General features: G+C 38.9%; 1 protein-coding gene across 5 annotated transcripts in view; it reads left to right on the top strand.

Moving 5' to 3' along the window:
* LOC131228515 (probable starch synthase 4, chloroplastic/amyloplastic) overlaps positions 1 to 20500 on the top strand; it is a 57353-nt gene extending 36853 nt beyond the window's left edge. For 4 of the 5 annotated variants that reach the window (XM_058224208.1, XM_058224207.1, XM_058224210.1 and 1 more), the window contains exons 13-20: positions 15404 to 15513; positions 15662 to 15830; positions 17893 to 17979; positions 18078 to 18149; positions 18357 to 18470; positions 19123 to 19184; positions 19267 to 19363; positions 20070 to 20500. In XM_058224208.1, coding sequence (XP_058080191.1) covers positions 15404 to 15513; positions 15662 to 15830; positions 17893 to 17979; positions 18078 to 18149; positions 18357 to 18470; positions 19123 to 19184; positions 19267 to 19363; positions 20070 to 20189 — 831 coding nt within the window. In that variant the 3' untranslated portion in view covers positions 20190 to 20500. Of the gene's footprint in view, positions 1 to 15403; positions 15514 to 15661; positions 15831 to 17892; positions 17980 to 18077; positions 18150 to 18356; positions 18475 to 19122; positions 19185 to 19266; positions 19364 to 20069 lie in introns of all 5 variants that reach the window. The other variant, XR_009162993.1, reaches the window with a different exon arrangement.
* Positions 20501 to 21857: the final 1357 nt, after the last annotated feature.

Here is a 21857-nt window from a genome sequence, read left to right as displayed (position 1 = left end):
AAGCCTGGAAAGATTGTTTAAGTTCATAAAAGGACTTCTTCAACCTACAAACTTGTCCTTCATTGTTGGGGAATATGAAACCGGGTGAGGGAGGCATTTACACTTCCTCCTTCAAGTCTCCATGGAGAAACGAATTCTTCACATCTAGTTGATATAGCTGTCAAACAACCATTTACTCCCAAAGCTTAAGCTGTCTGAGTGTGGTGTATCAATGTATATCAAGGGATTTTATCACTTCAACACCCCCCACACATGTGGGGTGGGAACTCCACACGGGAACATACTGACAAGGGTGGAGGGACACTTACACCATAAATAGGCCGGGCTTGATTTCCCGGTCCCTGGGCCGGACCTGATTTTTCCTGACCCCCCATGGGAGAATAATATATTAGCGAGGCATATTTGCTACTCTCGAGATTTGAACATAGGACCTTCGGCTCTGATACCATGTCAAACAACCATTTACTCCAAAAGCTTAAGCTGTCGGACTGTGGTGTATCAATGTATATCAAGGGATTTTATCACTTCAACAATAGTGGCCTAGAAAAATTAGCTGTAAGGGAGTATAACCTATATAAAGTTCATCTTGGCTAAAAGTGCAAACGTTTCCTTGTAGTCATCAGGTGGGTACCCCTTAGTGATAAGTTTGGCTTTATACTTTTCAAAGAGGGGGAAGGGGGGCTGTCTAGGATGGTTGAACTTCACTAGCCTACCATGGCTAATAAGTCTCCCATGTATGATGAGTTTTCCCATAATGGTTGCATTGCATCTCATCTTATCCTTCTTATTCGGTGCTCTATTCTTTTGACTGATTCCTTTTGCACCCTCAAGAGGAGCTAGAAGAGACTACAAGAGCTGAATGATTGCTGTTGGAAGAAATTGGCTGCATGCCTTTCTTCTACTATTCTTCACTCTAAACCAGGGAATAAAGTTAGTCCAATAACGGAAGCTCATCTTTGCCAAAATCTATACATTGTCTACTCTTGCGTAGAATTCAAACCAGCTAAGAAATCAAATGTTCTAATCTGTTCGACCTGTTTTTTATGTCTGTCCCTATTAGCGTTAGTATCCCATTGTAACAATTGATAATGTTCCAACTCTTGCCATAGACTTTGAATAGTGGAATAATAAGTAGCTAAGATCTTCTCCCCTTGATGAATAATAGCAATTTCATGGTGTTGCTGATATATAGCAATATTTTGCCACTGGGAATAAGTTCTAGTAACTTTATCCCAGTCTTCTTTGGCTGTCCACATGAGCAATAATCCTTTGCTAATATGAGGTTGCATGGAGTTAAGTAACCAAGACATCACCATCAAGTTCTCTTGCTCCCACTTATCATATGAAAAATCATTAGTAGCTGGTTCCTTCTCCCGGCCGTTCACATACCCTAGTTTTCCTTGCCTGCCAATACACATTTTGGTGGATTAAGACCATTCATGGAAATTAGTGCCATTCAATTTCACAGTTGTGATCTGCACACAAGGATTGTTACCATAAACACCGATGGTTGATATGGAACTTGTGGTCCCAGAAACATTAAAAGTAACCTCTGAACCACTTGTAGTCGACATTTTCCACAGAAAACAACTCATTTTTTTAAAAAAAGGATAATAGTAACTGTTTTTTATTGAGAAGCTACACTGACAACTGACAAAGCAGAAAAAATACATCCCAAATAGTTAATCAGATTACAACCTAGAATCACAACCCAAACATAGACTTTTGATTGCCACATTATCTCTTCCAACAATCGATGTTTATTACAGAAACATCGATTATTGTGTTATCTCCAAATATTCCACAGGACTGCTAGTGAGACGAGGCGCCATGTCAGAAGCAAAACCTGTGGCATTGGACTTCCATGCCACACCCAAAATAACTCAGTGACTGATTGAGGCATGGCCCACCGAGAACCAAATGCTTGTAGGAACATGTTCCATACATGTTGCATAAATGAGCAATGAAAAGGATGTGATCTATAGACTCTACATCGCTCATACACAATAGACAAATGTTGGGAAGGACCATTAATCTTTTCTGGAGATTATCTATGGTTAAGATTCTGTTTCGATTGACTAGCCAAGCAAAAAATGCCACCATGGGGGGTGCCCCATAGAACCAGAATGCATGAAATTTTTTTGGTGAGCTCGAAGTTGACGGTTTCCTAAGCATCATGTAGAACCCGATTGAAAATCTTCCATTCAATGATCTCTTAGATACCCATTGATCTTGAATAGCCGGAGAAGGATGAATGTTGTGGAGCAGCCCCAAAAGAATTGCTAGATCTGTTGCCTCATCGTCTGTTAAGGGCCTAAGGCTCTTCGACATGGGGAACACCATGCTCCTCCGCCATTTGTATGGGAGAAACAATTGGCAATTGAGATATTCCTCATGGGTGCTAACCTTGCCAAGGATGGAAAATTTACCTCCAAAGGCCTTTCTCCACACCAAGACTACTCCCATAAGCGAATACGCGACCCATTCCTGAGAGAGAAGACCACACCATGATTGAACAAAGGAGCAATTGAATTAATGGCTTTCCAAATACCTGAAGCTCCATAATATGAGGCTGTCTTGATCTCCCTGATAGAACAAGATTTTGGAAAATTCTCCTTGATATTTTTCTATATTGCTTCAACCTAAAGTTGGGTTTAAATAACTACTCTACAATTCTAAACAAGGAAACCTATTTAGAGCTTCTCTATATATAGTATGTTACAACTAATGATAATCCATGACAGTCATATACACAATATTCTCATACCTCCCCTCAAACTGATGTGGGATAATGAACCAACATCAGTTTGCCACGAAGAAACCTATGACGTGATGAGGTCATAGTTTTGGTAAAGAAATTAGCAAGTTGTAGTTCTGATGTTGCATGGGGAAGAGAAATGATTCCAGCTGTGTATTTGTCTCTCTCATAGTGGCAGTCAACTTCAATGTGTTTAGTGCGCTCGTGAAATACTGGATTGGAAGCCAACTGAATAGCACTTAGGTTGTCAGCATGTAATGGAGTCGACAAAGACAAATGAATCCCAAGATCTGTCAACAATCCCTTGAACCAAGTAATTTCACCACATGCCTCTGGCATTGCACGGTATTCGGCTTCTATGCTGGATCTAGATACTGTGGTTTACTTATTACACTTCCAACTAACCAATGATTGTCCCAAGAAAATACAATAGTCAGTAGTGGACCGGCCTGAAATGGGACAACCTGCCCAGTCTATGTCAGAGTAAGTGGATAATTGTAGATCATGCGATGATGGAAAGAGAATTGCCTGATTGAGGGTATCTCGAAGGTATCGAATAATGCGATGAACTGTCGTCATATGCAATGTGCAAGGTGCCTCAACAAACTAACTAACAACATGAAGTACATATGAGATATCAGGACGAGACATAATGAGATAGACTAAGCTCCCCACCAGCTGCCTGTAGGATGTAACATCTGAGAGAAGGTCTCCATCATCTTTCCCATACTTGATATTTAATTCCAGATGAGTCTCATAGGTCTTGTTATCCATAAGGTTTAATTGCTTGATCAATTCACAAGTATACTTCCGTTGACTCATGAGATAACCTCTAGCATTACGAGAAATTTCAAGACCCAAAAAATATGTTAATGGCCCCATGTCCTTCATATGAAACGAGGAGTGAAGTAATGATTTAAGATCGACAATACCTTGCACGTCATTGCCTGTGATGAGATTATTAGCAACATAGACCAATAAAGCGACAAGACCTGAATCGGATTTGAAAATAAACAGGATGAGTCATATTGGCTTTGAGAATAGCCTGCTGAGGTTAACACCTGATGAAAATTTTCAAACCACGCTCTTGGTGCTTGTTTCAGCCCCATATAAAGCTTTTGATAGCTTGCAAACTAAGCGTGGATCTTTGGACTTATAATCGGGAGGTTGCTTCAAGTAAACTTCTTCTTTGAGATTCCCACGGAGAAAAACATTCTTGACATCGAATTGACTGAGTTGCCAACCTTTAGAAGAACTTATAGCGATCAAGGAGCAGACCGTTTTCATTTTTTCCACTGGAGCGAATGTCTCATTATAATCAACTCCATAATCTTGTTTATAGCCCTGGGCCACTAACCGAGCTTTGTATCGATCTAAGCTCCCATCAAATTTTAATTTCATAGTATCTACCCATTTGCTACCTATCACTTGCTTCCCCTCAGGTAATGGAACCAGTGTCCAAGTAGCATTCTCCTCGAGTGCCTGAATCTCATCATCCATGGCCTTTACCCAACATGGTTGTGTATATGCCTGAGAATAAGAAGTAGGGATAACCAAGGAATCTAATCTAGAAAACAAGGCATGATGAGAGGCAAAAAGATTTAATCGACAGGGAGCAATAGACGGACGATTGGAACAACGTAATTAGATCTCAGTGGAAGGCGGGACAGTTACCTGCGCTATAGGAGAAGAGGACACCTGATCGGAAGCAGGAGCAACTGTGGGAGAGGACCCAAGAGAGAAGCTTCACATGACGTTGGTACACTTGTAGAGGAGGAGAGGAAGGAGGCATAGAATGATTTTCTTCAAAAGAGGACATATGAGAAATGGAAGATGGAACAATGGTAATTGATGGAGATGAATAGACAACTTTATAATATAGTAAATTTTCAAAGAATGTGACATGTCTAGACACACGAACACGACGAGCACATGGATCATAACAACGATACCCTTTCTGATGCCCCCTATATCCAAGAAATACACATTTAACCGCTCTTGGGCTGAGCTTATCTTGTTCTCGCTCTGGAAGATGAACAAAAGCAATGCATCCAAACACTCTTAACCGACTATAATCTGGATCTTTGTCATGAAGAAAGAACGTGGGAGTTTTTCGGTTGGCCAAAACACTAGAAGGTAATCGATTGATCAGATACACAACTGTTGATTTTGCTTCCAAAGAAATTTTGGGACACGTGCATATTCCATCATGGTGGTTGCAACCTCAATAATGTGCTGATTCTTGCGTTCTGCTACTTCATTCTGTTCCGGTGTGTGAGGACACGTTCGCTGATGTATAGTACCATTCGAACGTAGAAAAGTTTCAAACTCGTAAGACATATACTCTCCCCTAGAGTCAGATTGTAGAACTTTAATTTTCTTTGCAAGTTGGGTCTCCACATATGATGAAAATTGTCTGAATGCTTCAGACTTGTGCTTCATGAAATAAATCCAAGTGTGCCTTGAAAAATCATCCACAAAGACGATGTAATACAACGAACCACCAGGAGCCATGATGGGAGATGGACCCCAAACATCAGTATGAACGAGATCAAACAGATTATGAGTACGAGAGTTACTCAATGAAAAGTGCAATGCAGTAGATTTACATACTTTGCAACTAACATAGTTCATATCAATGGAAATGAGGCTAATATTTATTTCATCATTCAAAAGACCATATCTAAATAAGAAAAGCATGTTCTTAGAATTGGGATGCCCTAAACGACTATGCCAAAGTTTCCAGTATTTATTAGCAAAAGAAATATCATGAGAAGATGGAAGAAAAAAACAACTAGATGAGACGACCCCAGGATCGAACTCCAAAGTGAACAACCTTCGTCTCTTATGGCCCTTCCCAATCAGCTTCCTTGTTTCCAGATCCTCTATGAATCAAACAGATTGAGAAAACAAAATCAAACAGTTATTTTCCACTAGTTGAGCAACTGAAACCAAGTTGGCAGATAATTTAGGAACATAAAACACTTTGCAAAGGAAGAAATTTAGAGATGATGAAGGTGAGACTTTCAAGGACCCGATATGAGAGATAGATAAATAGTTTCCATCCGCAGTATAGATGGAACCCACTCCTCTATATGAGACACAATCAATCAGATAAGAAAGGTCTCCAGTCATATGATTAGATGCCTCTGAGTCAATATACCAACGATTTCTAGGATCAATATTACCTATTGAACCCGAAGAACCCATCACTTGGAGGATTTGCTGAATTTGTTCGGGGGAAAGCAGATTAGTCTGCACCGATAGGGCCATGGATGATGAGTCAAGCTTCTCAGTAGAGGAGGCCAGAAATGCACGTATATGTCGCTAGTAGTGAGGGGGTAGAGGAGGGCGAGTCAGGCAATTGGCTATATCATATCCTTCTTGTTTTTAGTATCGACAAAATAGAGTACTTAGTCTAGAGGAATTCAGAGTTGCTTTTTTGTTGGGACGACGAGTAGCCACATGACCAAATCCATTACACTCAAAACATTTAATTTTCAACATGTCTCGTGACTTTCCTGAAAAATTGCGAGTGATGAGGGCAGCATCAGGAACAATCTCTCTCATGGAAGCAAGGGTTTTCTAACGTGTCTCTTCTGCCATCAAATTAGATAGAGCTGCCTCAACAGATGGAAGTTGAGGTCGGTTCATCAGAGTGGCCTGAGTTGGCTCAAACTCCGGACGGAGTTTATATAGAAATTGCATCAATTTACTTGTGTCGCGAAGCATCTTCACCGTCTCTACTGCCGCAGTGGGAATAACTGGATCCATAAGTTGAATCTCATGCCAAAGGGTGGTAAGTTTAGAATAGAAATCTTCTATACTCAGAGTTCCTTGTTCTAATTTTGACAGCTCATAATCTACCTGATAGCGACGGGCGTGATTTGATTGTTGATACTACATTTTCAAGTAAGTCCATATTTCGGATGCTATCTCAAATGATGTGAGGTTAATTGCAATGTTGCTCTCAAAATTGTCTAGGATCCATGTGACCATCTTCCAATTATTTGTGGTCCAAGGTAGGAGTTCCTTTTCATCATTTGGTTTGTCCATAGAACCATCCACATAGTCGTAGAGATTCTTTCCTACTAGAAAATGCTTGAATTGAAATTGCCACAGGGAAAATTTTTTCCTATCCAACTTAACACGGATAGTTTCAATCTTATTGGAGAGATTCATGGATGCAAATATATATATATATATAGAGTCATGCTCCCCTGTGCACCTACGCACGTGCGCACCTTTGCACGTGTGTCATGGATGTCTAGTCTGAACGGTCCATGTGATGCGGAATCCCATGAAACCTCATGTGACAAATTTTCACCCTGATCTAAAATTCTGGTGGGCCATAGCAAAGAGAAATGCAAATCAAGGGAGGAAACTGTTTTCATTTTTCATGGCCCATCAAAGTTTTAGATCAAAGTAAAACTTGGTCCTGGGGGGTTTCACGAGGTGCTGCTTCACATGAACGGTTCAGATTTTGGATCCACATCACCTATGATAGGTTCTCAAAAAAGTTCGTATGTAGTACGTACGAACTGGTTCGCAGGTGAGCGTTTCCGTGTATATATATATATATATAAACATGGAGAATAAGTGTACCGATGATTTCTGGTAATGCAGAGACGGGTGTTGGACCGGATTTGGCGACTGCCAATGATGCCTCTATGCGTGGCAGAGATAACACTTGCAGAGGAGAGGTCCGTCACAAACCCTACCCAAGGATGGAAGATGCGGTAGATAACAATCAAATGGCCCACAGCGCGTGAACAGCAATATAGGGATCTGAGATGAACTTTAGAGATCTCTGCGAACAGCGGTAAGGGCGTGTTGGAGATGGTGCCGAATGGTAGAGATGGGATGGCAGGGGAGTAGAGATGGGGTTTCGCTACAGGGGGTCGTGCTCTGGCGTGGCTGACCAGAGCTAATAATGGCAGCCCAGATGATGGTGCGGTGAGGAGGAATATCAACAGATATTGCAGCAGATATTGTAGCAGATTTTATAGAGGAAGCTGCCAGAATCAATGGAAATGATGGGTCGGTGCTGGAAATAGTGGTGGGTCCTGGCGCCGACGATATATTTTGCCGGCAATCGGATGACATTGTAGATTCGGTGGTACTCGATTGCAGAGATGCGCAGGCTCCAGATGGCTGGATTGCGACGATGATCTTTGGCCAGCGGCGATGATGAAGATCACAACAGTGCTCTTAGAAACCTAGCTTTGATACCATAATAGAACAAGATTTTGGAAAATTCTCCTTGATATTTTTCTATATTGCTTCAACCCAAAGTTGGGTTTAAATAACTACTCTACAAGTCTAAACAAGGAAACCTATTTAGAGTTTCTCTATACATAGTATATTACAACTAATGATAACCCATGGCAGTCATATACGCAATATTCTTACAATCCCCTTCCTTCAACACAATATTTAGAAACAAGTATTCTCTCCACAACTTGCTTGCTTTCGATCTAGATCTTCATTACCATTTCCTAGAAGTGTCGGATTCACATCTTCCAATATTCTAATGCCTACTCTGCCTTTAGACAAAGGTTTACATACCTCTTCCCACTTAAGCAAGTGAAAATTTATGCTTCTTCTCTGCCCCTTGCCATAGGAAGTCACATCTCAAATTTTCTAACTTGTCCAGAATTGTCTTCGGGCATTTAAAAAGAGACATAAAGTAAAGTGGGAGATTGGAAAGTGCCGTTTTGATAAGCATAATGTGACTTGCTAGAGATAAATGGCGACTTTTCCACGTGGATAACTTTCTTTCAAACCCGTGTTTTAAATAGCGGTAGCGTGATGCGTAGCGCTCTGCCCTCTATAGCGTGTAGCGTAAATACGTAGCGTGTCGCGTAAGCTACACGATACTTCTATTTTTTAATTTAAAAATAGGACAAATATAATAAGTAGTGAAAAAAATGAAAAAAAATATAAAAATGCCCAAAATATGATTCATTTTTTCAATTATAAGCATGTTCAAAAAAGTTATTAGTTATCATTTATCAAAAGTCAATCCACATATATAAGCCAAATCAAATAATTATCACATCAACAACTTTCTAAACAAACCACTTTAATTAATAGTCTAATTGAAACCACAAGTCACAACTATGAAAAGAAATAAAAATCCCATAGGTTAAAAGTGTCAAGTATAATAAAAGTGTCACATTCCTCAACATTAGAAACAAAGAAAACATGAAAAAAATAATAAAAATAATAAAATAGTAAAAAAATACCTTGTAGCTTACGCTACGGATGCTACGCGCTACGTAGCTGTAGCATACGCTACGACCCTTGTAGCGTACGCTACTGGGGATTTACGCTATTTGGGACGCTACGTAGTGCTACGGCCACGCTACGCTACGTAGCGTACGCTACCGCTACGCTACGGGCGCTATTTGAAACACTGTTTCAAACCTTTCAATCACCTTACTCCACAAATGTTTGGCCAGTTTTCCTATGCAATGGAAGGCCCAAGTAGAATGACGGAAAAACCCCAACCCCACATCCTAACATGCTCGCAAAGGCCTGTACCTCTTCATTGGAAATCCTAATGCCTAGCATTTCACTCTTTTCCACATTGATCTTTAAGCCTGACACCTCTTCAAAGCACCCCAAAATTTTTCTTAGGTTATCCACCATTGCAATCTCTGCCTTGCAAAAGAGAATAGTATCGTCCGCAAATTGTAAATGAGAGATGTTTCCCTGACCTTGTGTTCCTTTAAACCCATCTATAAGTCCCACTTCTTGACCTTTCTCTAGCATTTTACTTAAAGCTTCCACTACCACTATGAATAGAAGATGAGAGAGTGGGTTTCCTTGCCTTAAACCCCTCGAGGCCTTGAAAAAACCTTTTGGTGAACCATTAACCAAGAGTGAAAAAGAAGTGAGAAGCATTCACGAATACGTAGAATCCATTTGTTTCTGCAACCAATCGTTTTTAACATGTATTCAAGAAACCTCTAGTCCATGTTATCATAGGCCTTCTCTATGTCTGGTTTCTTCCTTTGTGTCTTGAATTAATGCATTCATGTGCAAGTAAGGCGCAATCTAATATTTGTCTATTTGCAACAAATGCTCCTTGACTCTCTGATATGACCGAAGCTAGCACTGACTTGGATTTGGAGGCAAAATTTTTAGCTAAAATCTTGTATGGGCTACCTGTTAAACTGATTGGATGAAAATATTTAGTCTTAGCTCCCTCTTTCTTGGGGATGATTGCGATGAAAGAGGCTCTCATCCCTTTTGCAAGCCTGCCTGTATCGAAGAACTCTTTCACAAATTCCATCACATCTTTCTTAAGAACCTCCCAAAAAACTTCATGAGGCAATTGGATAGTTATCCAGTCTTGGGGCCTTATCTCTACCCAAGGAGTCAATAGCAGCTTTGATTTCTTCTTCCGAAACTGGCCTTTCTAGTGAATCCCTATCCACAGGAGATAAAGACCAAAATGACAAGTTATCTAACAAAGGCCTTCTCCTCTCTTTGCAAGCTAGTAACTTTGAGTAGAAATGAACAATTGACAAACAAATTGTATCCTCCTCTCTAACCCTGTGATCATCAAGCTGCTGATCCAATTGGTGCCAACTCTTGCACTAGCAATGCTACTATGGAAGAAGCATGTATTTTAGTCACCCTTTTAAAGCCATGGTGCCCTTGATCTTTGTTTGCACTTAATTTCTTCTTCCTTTTGAAACTTACAGTAGACTACCTGCATTTAGATATGCCTTTGCTGGTCTTCTTCAGAAAATACCCCTCCCCCTTCTTCCTTAATATCCAGCCGGTGTATTTCATTTAAAACAACTCATATTCTCCAAAGTATAGTGAAAGTACTATGTAGAATTTCAAAGAGGCTCAACAAAAAAGATAGATAAAAAGTTTGACAAAAAAGGGTTGTATGACACCATTCCTTCACAAATATCATCATAAATCTCTCAAATCTCAACGGAATGAGATGATTTCTAGAGGTGGCAACAGGTCGACCATATCAAATCAATGTGGAAAAGTTCCACAAAAAATCTCTCAGGAAAAAGGCACCCACAAAGCTGAGTTGGCCCTCTTTTTTGAGACTTCTCTATTTCAAGTTAAATGCCACCAAATACTTAAAGTTCCTGAAAAAAAATTACCGTAATTCTTCTAAAATCATTCTCTTTAAAATCCTGTACTTTTCTTCTTCATGGGACCATCGTAGGGTGTATTGCTGACATCACATGTATGGCATGATGATGTCAGCAGTGGGTCCCATCCAAGAAACCTCCAATCAACATAGAAAAAATGCAGGTGCTTTGATACCGAGAAGAAATAAAAGGAAGAGAACTAGCAAGAGAGATGAAAAAGGAGAGAAGAAAAGAAGAGAAGAGGAAGAAAAGAAGGAGAAAAGGAGAGTTTTGGAGAGCTTAACCCCAGGTGCATCGGCCCCCTATTATTTATATAAGCAACTTTGAAAAAAATACTAATAACACCCTACTAGTACTCACATTGCAAAAAAAGACCTTATAGAGCTAGTTTTACAAGAAAGCCCTTTTAATGTCACTTCTCAACAATATAGGATAAGGATTTTGATTTGGAAAAGATCTCAAGAAAATGCTGACGTCTGTATGGATTCAACCAGAAGATGTTAATTTAAAAATCTTCCAGCAGGTAAATTTACTGATATTCTTCAGAGACCAAGGACAACTTGTCATGGATGGAAAAGGCTACCAGTGATGAACGACTTAACAACAGCAGTTTGTAGTCTCAACCAAAATGTTGTAATTGCAGTTCTGGCTAATTCATCTACAGGAATTTACAATCACGCTGCTCAAATTGAGACCTGAAGTCTACACTGTCCAATTCACTCTTATTACAATAGAATCGGATTGGATACTGCAAAGGAAATCCAAAGCTGCTGCTTTGGGTTGTCTGCTGCATATGGAATGTTTCTTAATGCAAGAAGGATGCACCTCATAATTAAAAAAACTCATTATTTCAAGAAGAATGCTCCCCAAGCTTGATTGTCCCACACATTATGGTTGTCTTCTATTTTTCTTCTTATCTATATTATTGAATTGCTCAATCCACAATATTTAATCGAGTTTGAAAAGAAACAACAAACACATGCCTACAATGGATGGACCTTTTTTTCCCTACATTTTGCTTTTGTACTATCCTATTACCAAAAGCATAAGTGTGGACCACATGCAAACACGCTCACGTGGACGCACGCACACACACACCCCTAGTGGCCCAAAGAAGAATGTTAGGATAGATATCCTGGTGGCGGAGCAACGCCTAGGGCTCGGGGCGGAAGTAGCGCATCTGGCAGATCTACATGTCTATCTGAAATAGCAAATGATATCATATGTAAGGTAGTTGTTGATAATCTAAATCATTTGGGAATCCCAATAGTAAGAACGGGTTGGTAGAGAGGTTCCAGTTCAGACTCGCATCTTGGAGAGCTTTCCCTAGGAGGTAGGATTATTTTCAGCAAAGCTGTGTTGTCAAGCCTTCATCACCTGTCTTCAGTCTCCAGTGAAAATCATCATGAAGTCAGAAGCTCTCCAAAGAAGAGTTTTGTGGAATAACAACTAATGTTAGCTCAAATGAGATCTGGCTTTGTTATTGTTCTACGAAAAGGTTGGGAGAAAGAGAAGATAAGTAAAGAAGAAAAGAAAGTGAGGGCTCAAGGATTAGGGACGTCCACTCTACTCTCTCATTTTATCAGGGCTTTTGTAATGTTTGTGAAATGATAAAACACCCCTTTGCATAAGTTACATAAAGCTCATCATCATAATCAACATTTAAGCTTTATCCCAACTTATTGGGGTTGGATACATGAGTTCTTTTATGCTATTCTACTCTATCAAGGGCCAAACCTTCAGTTAGAGCACAGTTCATCAAGTATTTCCTACCTCCTTCCATGTCTTTTTGGGCCTTCTTCTTGTCCTTTTAGAGCCTTCAACTTGTACCAACTCACTCCTTCCAACTGGCAGAGTTCTTGGTCTCACATGACCAAACCATCTAATTCTACTTTCCCTCATCTTATTACCTATCAGTGATACTCCTACGTTCCCTTGAATGCATTCCTTCTTGCCAATCATCATATGAACAAGTAGTTTGTTAATTGCCCAACATTCTTCCCATAACGCATGGCTGGTCATATAGCTATCCTTTTAAAAAAAATCCCTTTTAGTTTGAATGGTAGACAACGATGACATAAAACTCTAGAGGCACATCTCCATTTCTTCCACCCATCTTGAATTCCACCCATCTTGAATTCTATGGGCAACATCCTTTTGAATTTCTCCAATCTCGTGAATTATTGACCCGAGCTATTGAAAGTGGGCATTTTGGAAATTTCTCATTTTCACTCCTATTATTACTAAAATTGCACCACATACACTTTGCTTAGTTTGACTAATTTTAAATACTTTAGATTTTGAAGCATACCTCCACAAATATAGCTTTTTTGTTTACGCCCTCTCTTATCTTGTTAACAAAAGCTATCATTTGCAAACAACATACCTCATGGGATAATGCGGACATCAGTGGTGCACTATTTAGAGTGTACCAGAGGAGGAGGCGTCATCGACAGAGTACCGGAGCGGAGGAGTTGATGTGGATGGACGTTGAGTTCATCGGACCCATTTTCTGACGCGCTACGAGTGCAAGAGCGGCATGACTGCACCCTAACCATAGATCCATGGGTCGGATTTTACACCCTACCACATGAGTGTTTTAGTTTTAGGCTTTTTTTTTTTTTTTTTTTTTTGTTCTTTTCCTTATTTAAGGGGCTTTATTGCACTTTCTTTATTTTTCATTTTTCATTTTTTTTGTTATTTTCTTGTTTTCAGGGGCTTTAGTGTACTTTTACTTTTTCCATAGCTTATATATATGTTGTGAGAAACCCTATTTTCATTATTATTGAATGAATAAAAATTCATCTCTTTTCTTCCTCTTTATTTAAGAGATCAGGGTTTCAGGATTGACCCTTGGGTGTTGACGATTCCACCCCGATTTCAGGTTTTCCTCTTTCTAAGATCTTCAAGGTGCAGGAAAAGGTAAGAATCATCCTTCTCTTCTTTTGACGACAAAAGGACCTATACCTTCTTCATCTCGAACCCCTCATCCTTCACCCCTTTCGTTCCTCTTTGAATATCTCCTTTCTAGTTCGAATGGAAAAGAGGAATTGTTAGTCAATAGAATCAGATCCAAGCTTAATCGTGGACTGACTTATGCTAGATCTGGGATATCCTCATATCCCGAGGTCCTCCCTTTTTATTGTTTACGTGATCTTATGTTAAGGGGCATGATCTTGACGAAATAACCTCATCATTGTGTTGAGATTTACCTAATCCCTTTGATTGGAAACAATTAGTTAATTGGTGTATTTATTTGAATATTCTTTAACCTGATTATACATGCATCTAGGGTTAGGTCATCACATGTCCCTGCATCATGGGATCTCTTGCAAATGCCATGTTCTCTCATCCATACCAATGCACAAGGGTATGGGCTCAATGATGACCCTTAGTGTAAGCCTACAGTAATTGGGAACTCACTTGTCTCTCCATTAGAGGTCCTCACATTTGTTATCGCTTCTTCATACATCCGTAACAATGTCAATATATCCTCTTGAGACTCCTATATTTCCCAACACCTACTAGATTAACTCTCTAGGGACCCTATCGAATGCTTTCCTTAAGTCAACAAAGACTGTGGAGATCCTTCTTTCCTTGTATTTCTCCTTCAATTGTCCAAGTATGAAAATAGCTTTAGTTGTAGACCTCTGCAGGCATGAAGCCAAACTGATTTTTTGATACATTCAGCTCATGCTTTAGTCTTTTCTCTATCATTCTCTCCCAAACAATCATTATATGGCTCGTAAGTTTAATCCCACAATATTTTTTTTTTTTTTTTTTTTTTTTTCTTTTTTAATTTTTTAATTTTTAAAACACATGCACACACACCCCCACACACTCATGCTAGTGGAATTTCACCACTATGGATACTCGAACCCTTGACCGGGTGTTGAAACCCCTGAGAATCCCACGATAGTTACTGCAGCCTCTATGTCTCCTTTGTTCTTATAAATAGGTAACATTGTACTTTTCCTCCTTCCGTCTGACATTGTTTTTTTTTTTACAAAAAAAAAAAAAAAAAAAAAAAATCTTACAATCTTTATGTTTTTATACAAAGCCATGCATATTAATTAAAAACTTCAGCTATAACACATAATGACTAAGAGCTAAAGAGGGAAAAGCCTATGTGACCACTCATAACCATCATCTTCATGTAAGTTGGGGCACGCATAATCATAGCCATCCATCACGGTTCATCAATGATTCAATAGTTACTATGCTATGGCTTAAGAGTTGTACATGTTATAAAAGTCACCCATTTGGTGATTTGCTGCAGCTCAACGGTTTTGTGTTTCTTTGATTCATGATTCAATTGCTTACTTCACTAAATACTCCTCCCACTTCTTTATGTTTTATGAATATTTGCTCATGTACATAGACGTGGATTGAAACTGCTGTCCCAATTTTTTCATTTTTTTATATGTGCTTTAAACATTTCTGTGCCCATCACAAAGCAAAATGATTGATAATCTTCAATATCATAGTATATCTTTATCATGTTTTGCACCTGCAGGGTGGAATTGTCTACTCCAATAAAGTAGTGGTGGCGTCATCCATTCACTCAAAAGATAGAATCATTCGCAATTTGAGCCATGGATTGGAATCCACATTAGCCATCCACAAGTGGGTGACATTCGCTATTCTGCACATGGGTTTCTAGGAAGTTCCTAGATAAATTATTTCAAAATTTCTATGGGTGTGATTCTCACTATTATGATCGTTATTATTGGGTGTCTCCTTGTTTGTTTTTTCTCCTTTTCATTTGTTCTAGGGAGAAGTTGTTGGTTTCCCCTTATGGATTTGATGATACCATCTGGGATCCTTCCAAAGACAAATTTCTTCCAGCAAAGTATTCTGCAGACGATATGAAAGGAAAATCAGTTTGCAAAATTGCATTGAAGCAGCGCCTTGGGTTCTCTGGAGATACATCTTCTGTGATCGTAAGCAGTGCATAACAACATTTTTATGTATGGTAAATTATGTGCCTTCTGCATAACAAGTATGCATTTGATTCCAATGGTGATATAATGGAGTAAGATGTTGCCAATGTTTATGCTGCAGCAATAGCTACCGTAAAAATAAATAAATAAGAAAAAGAAAGGAAAAAAGAAAAGAAAAACAGTACACGTCTTATATTTTCTGAATGGTTAGAGGAATATTGATATCATTTTTACAGGTTGCATAAGAGAATCAAACAATAGTATAGCATATGCATGGAAACACTCCACTGTATCTATATTTGCAGGATGAGCAATAAAATGAACTTTTTTTGGGAACTTCTTGTTGTCAGTGATTTTTTGAAAAACATGGAAGCATAAGAATTTGAAAATTTTCAGGTTTCAAAAGAACTTAATAAGGTTCCTCTTCAAGTTTCAAAAAATCATACCCTGATTTATGCCATCCGACCAAGGCTCTCCGAGTCTTGCCACCCCCATAAGGCAGAGTTATGGTTTCAGAGGTAACACCAGTTATGGTGCATGTTGCCATAAAAAAATTGTATGCCTGCTTTATCTATGCACCCAAACTAACCAACTCGCTCTGTTCTCTAGTGTCATCCACTCTTAATTGGACTCACATGCTGGCATAAGAGGTGGGCCACAAGATTTTAACCACAAGATGCTCATCAAGCATGATAAACCAGGTTTTCCAGTTAAAACAAAAGATCAACAGTTAAAAACCTTCTATTAAATATGAAAAACCTTTTAATCGTCCGGCTCAGCTAGAAAACCACTTGATGGATGGTCTAATCGCTAATTAACCCACAAATCAGTGCCTCGAGGTAACAATTGGATTCCATGTTGGAGCATGTATTTGTTGTACCATATCCTAATAAATGCACCCAATGACACCCATATGTTAGTCACTAATTTAAGCTCATAGGGTGAGCCAAAGCACACAACACTAGGACTATGAAATCCCAACATAACCTCAAGTCTATGTATTAGTCAAAACTAGTACACGGTCAATATGGTCTGAATATGATGGTCTTTCAATTCAGAGACATGAAGTGATCCTCCAATGCAAGTATTCAACCAGGTGTAATAACCAATGTTTTCAGTATGATGGTATCAGCTGATATATCTTGTACCCCACTTGTGGGATACAAAACACCACACAGGTAGTGTCGATAATACCTAGATGTTTGATCCGGTGAGCATTTTCGATTTTTGATCCATGTTTTTTTTTTTTTTCTCTGTAAATCATGTTAAATTAGTGTGAAATGGTTACAAATCTATTATTCTTCATGTTTGGCATGAAAAAAACATGGATTTGGAGCTTCGACTTTGAGATTTGGAGGAGATGGCCAAGCTACGGAAAATTAGGAAAAAATTGAAAGTTACCAATTTTTCGCAAATCGGTTGCAATCTTTGTGTCCAAACACAAAATCAACATGTATATAACCTGATCTAGTGACTCTTGGTAATTTGAGGATTTTTTAGAAAATTTTTAATTAAAAATGTTATTTTATTTTTTATTTTTTTTCTTGAAATTTCACTTCGATCAGCAGTTCATTGGCCCCCATTCGAAATTCCAAATAACCTGCCAAGCGCATTTATCATTTTCCAATCCTTCTGCCAAAAAAAAAAAACATTGAATCTTTTCAAACATCTTGAAGGCATAGATGTCCTTTGACTTTGTAAGAATGTCCAAAATTCCCCCAAAATCATTTCTATGTAAAATTTCTCAAGGTGTCTTTTTGAGGCCTGATCATGAATAAAATCTCTTCATTGATTTCAGTTAGGACTTTTCTATATTGGTGGCTTCTCAACTTTCTCATTGTCTTATTCACTGAATTTTTTTGATAAATCTGATGCTGCCATCCATGGTTTCCTGCAGTTCCAGCGCTCTACACTCAGTTTGATTACATCTGTTTCTTATTGCTGTACCCTTTTCAGTTATTTTTCTTTGATAGCATTCTCATGACTACTGTTATATTCATTTCATCTCTGCTTTCCATACTGCTAGCAGGCTACTAGTTTTGATGTTGACATTATCTATCAGGTCGGATGCATCTATTCCCAAGTTTCAGATGTTGACTTGGAGAATCTGAAGGCAGCTGTTTTGCTTGCTATGAGGAAGGGGGCTCAGGTTATTTTTTTCCACCATGGTCAATCAAAAAATGAGTTTTGTAAAAAAATGGTTTTCTTTTCATATTTGGACCCTGATTTTTTCAATAACATCATCAGTTTGTCTTCATGGGGGCTAGCAAAACACCAAGTGTTAATGCTGAATTGGAATCATTTCAAGAAGAACTCAAGGTAAAATGTCAAGAATGGGTTTGTTATCTTCTTTGGGTCTTTTGAAAGTGTTCAGTCTCTGTGATCATAAAAATCTACACCAATGATTAGAGATGGCTTTTACCGACAAGCTTGCCATCACTGTAAAATACAGATTTACAGTGCAATGAGCTTTTGTTTTATGTTTGTTTGTAACCTGATGATTTTTGGTATCTGTTTCTTGAGCAGGATGAAAATGTACGATTTGTAAACAAATACAATGAAGGTGTAGCACACCTAGTCCTTGCCGGATCCGACATCATCTTGTGCCAATCCTTTCATGATCCAGTGCAACAAGTCCCAGTACGTTGAGCAAAATCACATATTGAACTCCAAACAGGAGCTTAGCTGCATACCAAATACTAGTTTTTTTTTTCTCTTCGGGAAATCAACATTACCCTGTTACATATTTAGGTTTCAAAAGTTCACTCCGGCAGTTATGTCTAGGATTCCAGTCGGGCATTTTGGTAGTGAGAAATTATATGATCTTTGACCCAAAGCTTTAAATACTTAATAAGTAGGGCCCGTGGTACGATTAACCAGACCATTGGTCTATTGTGCACCATCATGGATGGGTTGGGCCACAAAAAAAAAAAAGACTCAGATTGGAACATCCCATCCACCAATCTTTGGACTTTGTTTTCCATCGAATGTGAACACTTTTGTGTTTCTCTTTTAAGCATCTAATTTGTAGGCCGAAAATCGCAAGGTTATGATTGTCTCGTCTGGGAGATTTTTCAGGCATTATCCATCTATGGTGGAGGGAAACAGACCTTTATCTCCAGACCATGGGCCCTGCTCATCAGAACTGTAAACCCGACTTTGATTTGCAGAGTTTTTGTTCAAAGATCCTATAATTCCTCTTTGGTAGTTTCCTAGAAAAATCATTAATGCTTATTTCATTCCTTTTCTCTACATTAGAGACCATTGATCTCATGTAATTCTCCAAATTCAGCTCAAGGCAATCAAGTACGGAGCTGCTCCAGTTGCAATAACCTTGAATGATTACACCTTAAGGTAACTACGGAATCACAGAAAATTCACTGTATCAAACACGAAGATTTGAAAGACTTGATCCTCACATGTGATTTCTTCATAGGCATTCAGAGAACCACGATTTTGGGAGCACAAACGTGTCACTGTATCTCCTCTCTACCTTTGCAAATATGTCCCTTAGCCAAGCTCTTGATCAAATCGTATGGCTCCTCCTAAAAGAATTCATTTTATTTTTCTTTTCTTGGTGCTGCTTTGACATTTATTTATAAGATTTTTGCTAATTCCACATGTGTGTGTATCCCAGTCCTCGACATGCCGGCACATCTGCCAACATGGCAGAGGGATGCGATTATCTTACCCCTCAGTCAGGGTGTGTCCCACTGTGTATGTGCCCCTGCCCCAGAATCAGGTGGTCCAAAAATGTGCAGGTAGAAAAAAGTTAGGTTCCTCTCCACTAGTTCTATAAGCTGTGATCAGCTAGCCATCTGATGAATGAACTGGCCTGCTTTTTGAGCCAGAGTATCTGCACAGTGGGGCCTCTAATGGACAGCTTCGTTGATCACTGTATGTGCCAGCTTGGAACATCTGGTGGTCTAGAGAGAGGCTGAGGTGTACCTGCTAATCAAATTAGCAAAATCGTCTTGTTGTTTGGCAGCCACTTAAAATGAGTTCATCACATTTTAGTTAATTGTATGTATTAGAGATCATTTTTTTTTGCCAGCAATTGGAAACAATCTTCATAATGGATGATTTATATACTCTGATACATAATTACAGTTAATTAAAATGAGATGAATTCATTTTAAGCTGCTACCAAACAGGCCCTCAAATAGGATTTTTATTTTTATTTTTTTCCAGTTAGGAGTATTGAATTTTTTAAGTTTGAACTTAATCGGGTCTCTGCAGAAGAATGACCCTACTCGGTGGAATCTGAAGATAAAGGATGCGATGTTGAAAGATTTCTCATGGGATGCAGAGTGCCATGACATACATTCGGAAGCTTACGCATCAATAAAGAACTTATGAAGCTGGCATATGAACATCTGCGCTGCATGTGTATTATGGAGTATACATATATGTACATATGTATTTATTATGGTAGAGACTATACACAGATACCTTAAATTTATTAGAATTTCACCTGATGGTAGCGATTTGATGGGCCCCACTGGGAAGCCATTCATACAAGTAGATCTATGGGTGGTCCAACAAATGGAAGCAGGGGGGCACCTGATTGGTCGAGGCAGTAGACCTCAGATTGCCAAGCTGACATTTATGTATCAGAGAGTCCCATCTCCCTATGTAGGACAATTATGTGAGATCCAAGCGTTGCATCAGGTGGGTCCCATTGTTGTGATGCTACAGATAAAAGTCAGTGCATTCCACTGTTCGAACCGTACATGAAAGAAAGGTGTCGAAGAACATGTCTAAATATTTTTAGCCATCCACTGCTTTCACAAACTGTAGTTCTACTGATTAGTGGACAGACAGCATAGCCTGAATGTTTTGCCACTAGGAAAATCTTAGCTGCCCGTTGGCTCCCCCAAGTGGGCAGCTAAAAACAAATGTTCATCAATGCTAATTGTTGTTGATGTCTTAAATCTGGAAGTAACAGGTCTGTTGATGCCATCTACAGACCACTCGATGCCATTGAGCAGTGGTCGATGTCATTGGAAAAATCAGAAAAATTCATATTGGTTGCTAGAACGTTTTGGTATTGCTACTCAATGTCATCGAAGGTCCCATCGAGTGCGTGCAGAATTGCATGAGTGCGGGATTTGTTTCCAATTCCGGTTGTGATACTTTATTTATGAGGTGTAATCGAGATTTGAGTATAGAGGTGTTCTAGGGCTTTCGAATTCGTTCCTAGGGTTTCAAGGGCACAGTTAGTGCTTGTGAAGTGGATTTGAGGCTTATTTGAATCGGTAACACTATCTCTTGTAATTTCTGCTTTCATTTTTCTTCTTGTTTATTTCTTTCCATTCTTGTTTTTCCTTGGTTTTAGCATGACTATGCTAGGCTAAACCTCTTAGCTAGGGCTAAGAGGTGAAGCTTGTAGCGAGATGGGAGACTCTATTTTATGTTTTTAATTTAATTTAAATTTATAAACTGAATTTGATTTTAGTTTGATTATTAAGGGAATATTTTTTTAGTCTTTAATGGTCTGTTGTGACTGAAATTACAATGGGTCTGCAATGGCTTTGAGCGTGTTCCTTTCCCTTTTTATGTTTATGACGTCAGGAAGCCCTATTGTTCACCATCGTCTCCTGGGCATGGTTGGATGACGGTATCCTTCCTAACCTTCATAGCATGTTGATTGGTTGGTAATTAGTTTAATTCTGTTGTTTACTTTGTCTCATGGGTATGGTTTGGTGATGAAATCCATTCTAATTCATATACCTTTCATCTCTTGAAAACTATATGAAAGGAAGTTCAGTTTGATGGTTACACCCTTCAACTGGATGAAGATAGGACTCTAAGTTCAGTTGAATACTTGAAACAGGCATAAGATCTCTCTGATCTCTACAAGTGAATCCTTTGAATCCCTAGTGTCCTTTTCCTGAATTCTTTAAGTTTTAGATAATTATTTCATCATTATTCCTCAATTTATACTCGATTTAGATTTCATCTTAGTCTAATTCTAGTTCTACTTAGTTTCACATTACGTACAGGTATCAGTCCCTTGGGATTCGA

This window comes from Magnolia sinica, chromosome 16, assembly GCF_029962835.1.
Source record: "Magnolia sinica isolate HGM2019 chromosome 16, MsV1, whole genome shotgun sequence".
NCBI classification, from domain to species: Eukaryota; Viridiplantae; Streptophyta; class Magnoliopsida; order Magnoliales; family Magnoliaceae; genus Magnolia; species Magnolia sinica.
Note: the sequence above shows the minus strand (reverse complement) of the source record. Positions and strands in the feature narration are given on the sequence as shown.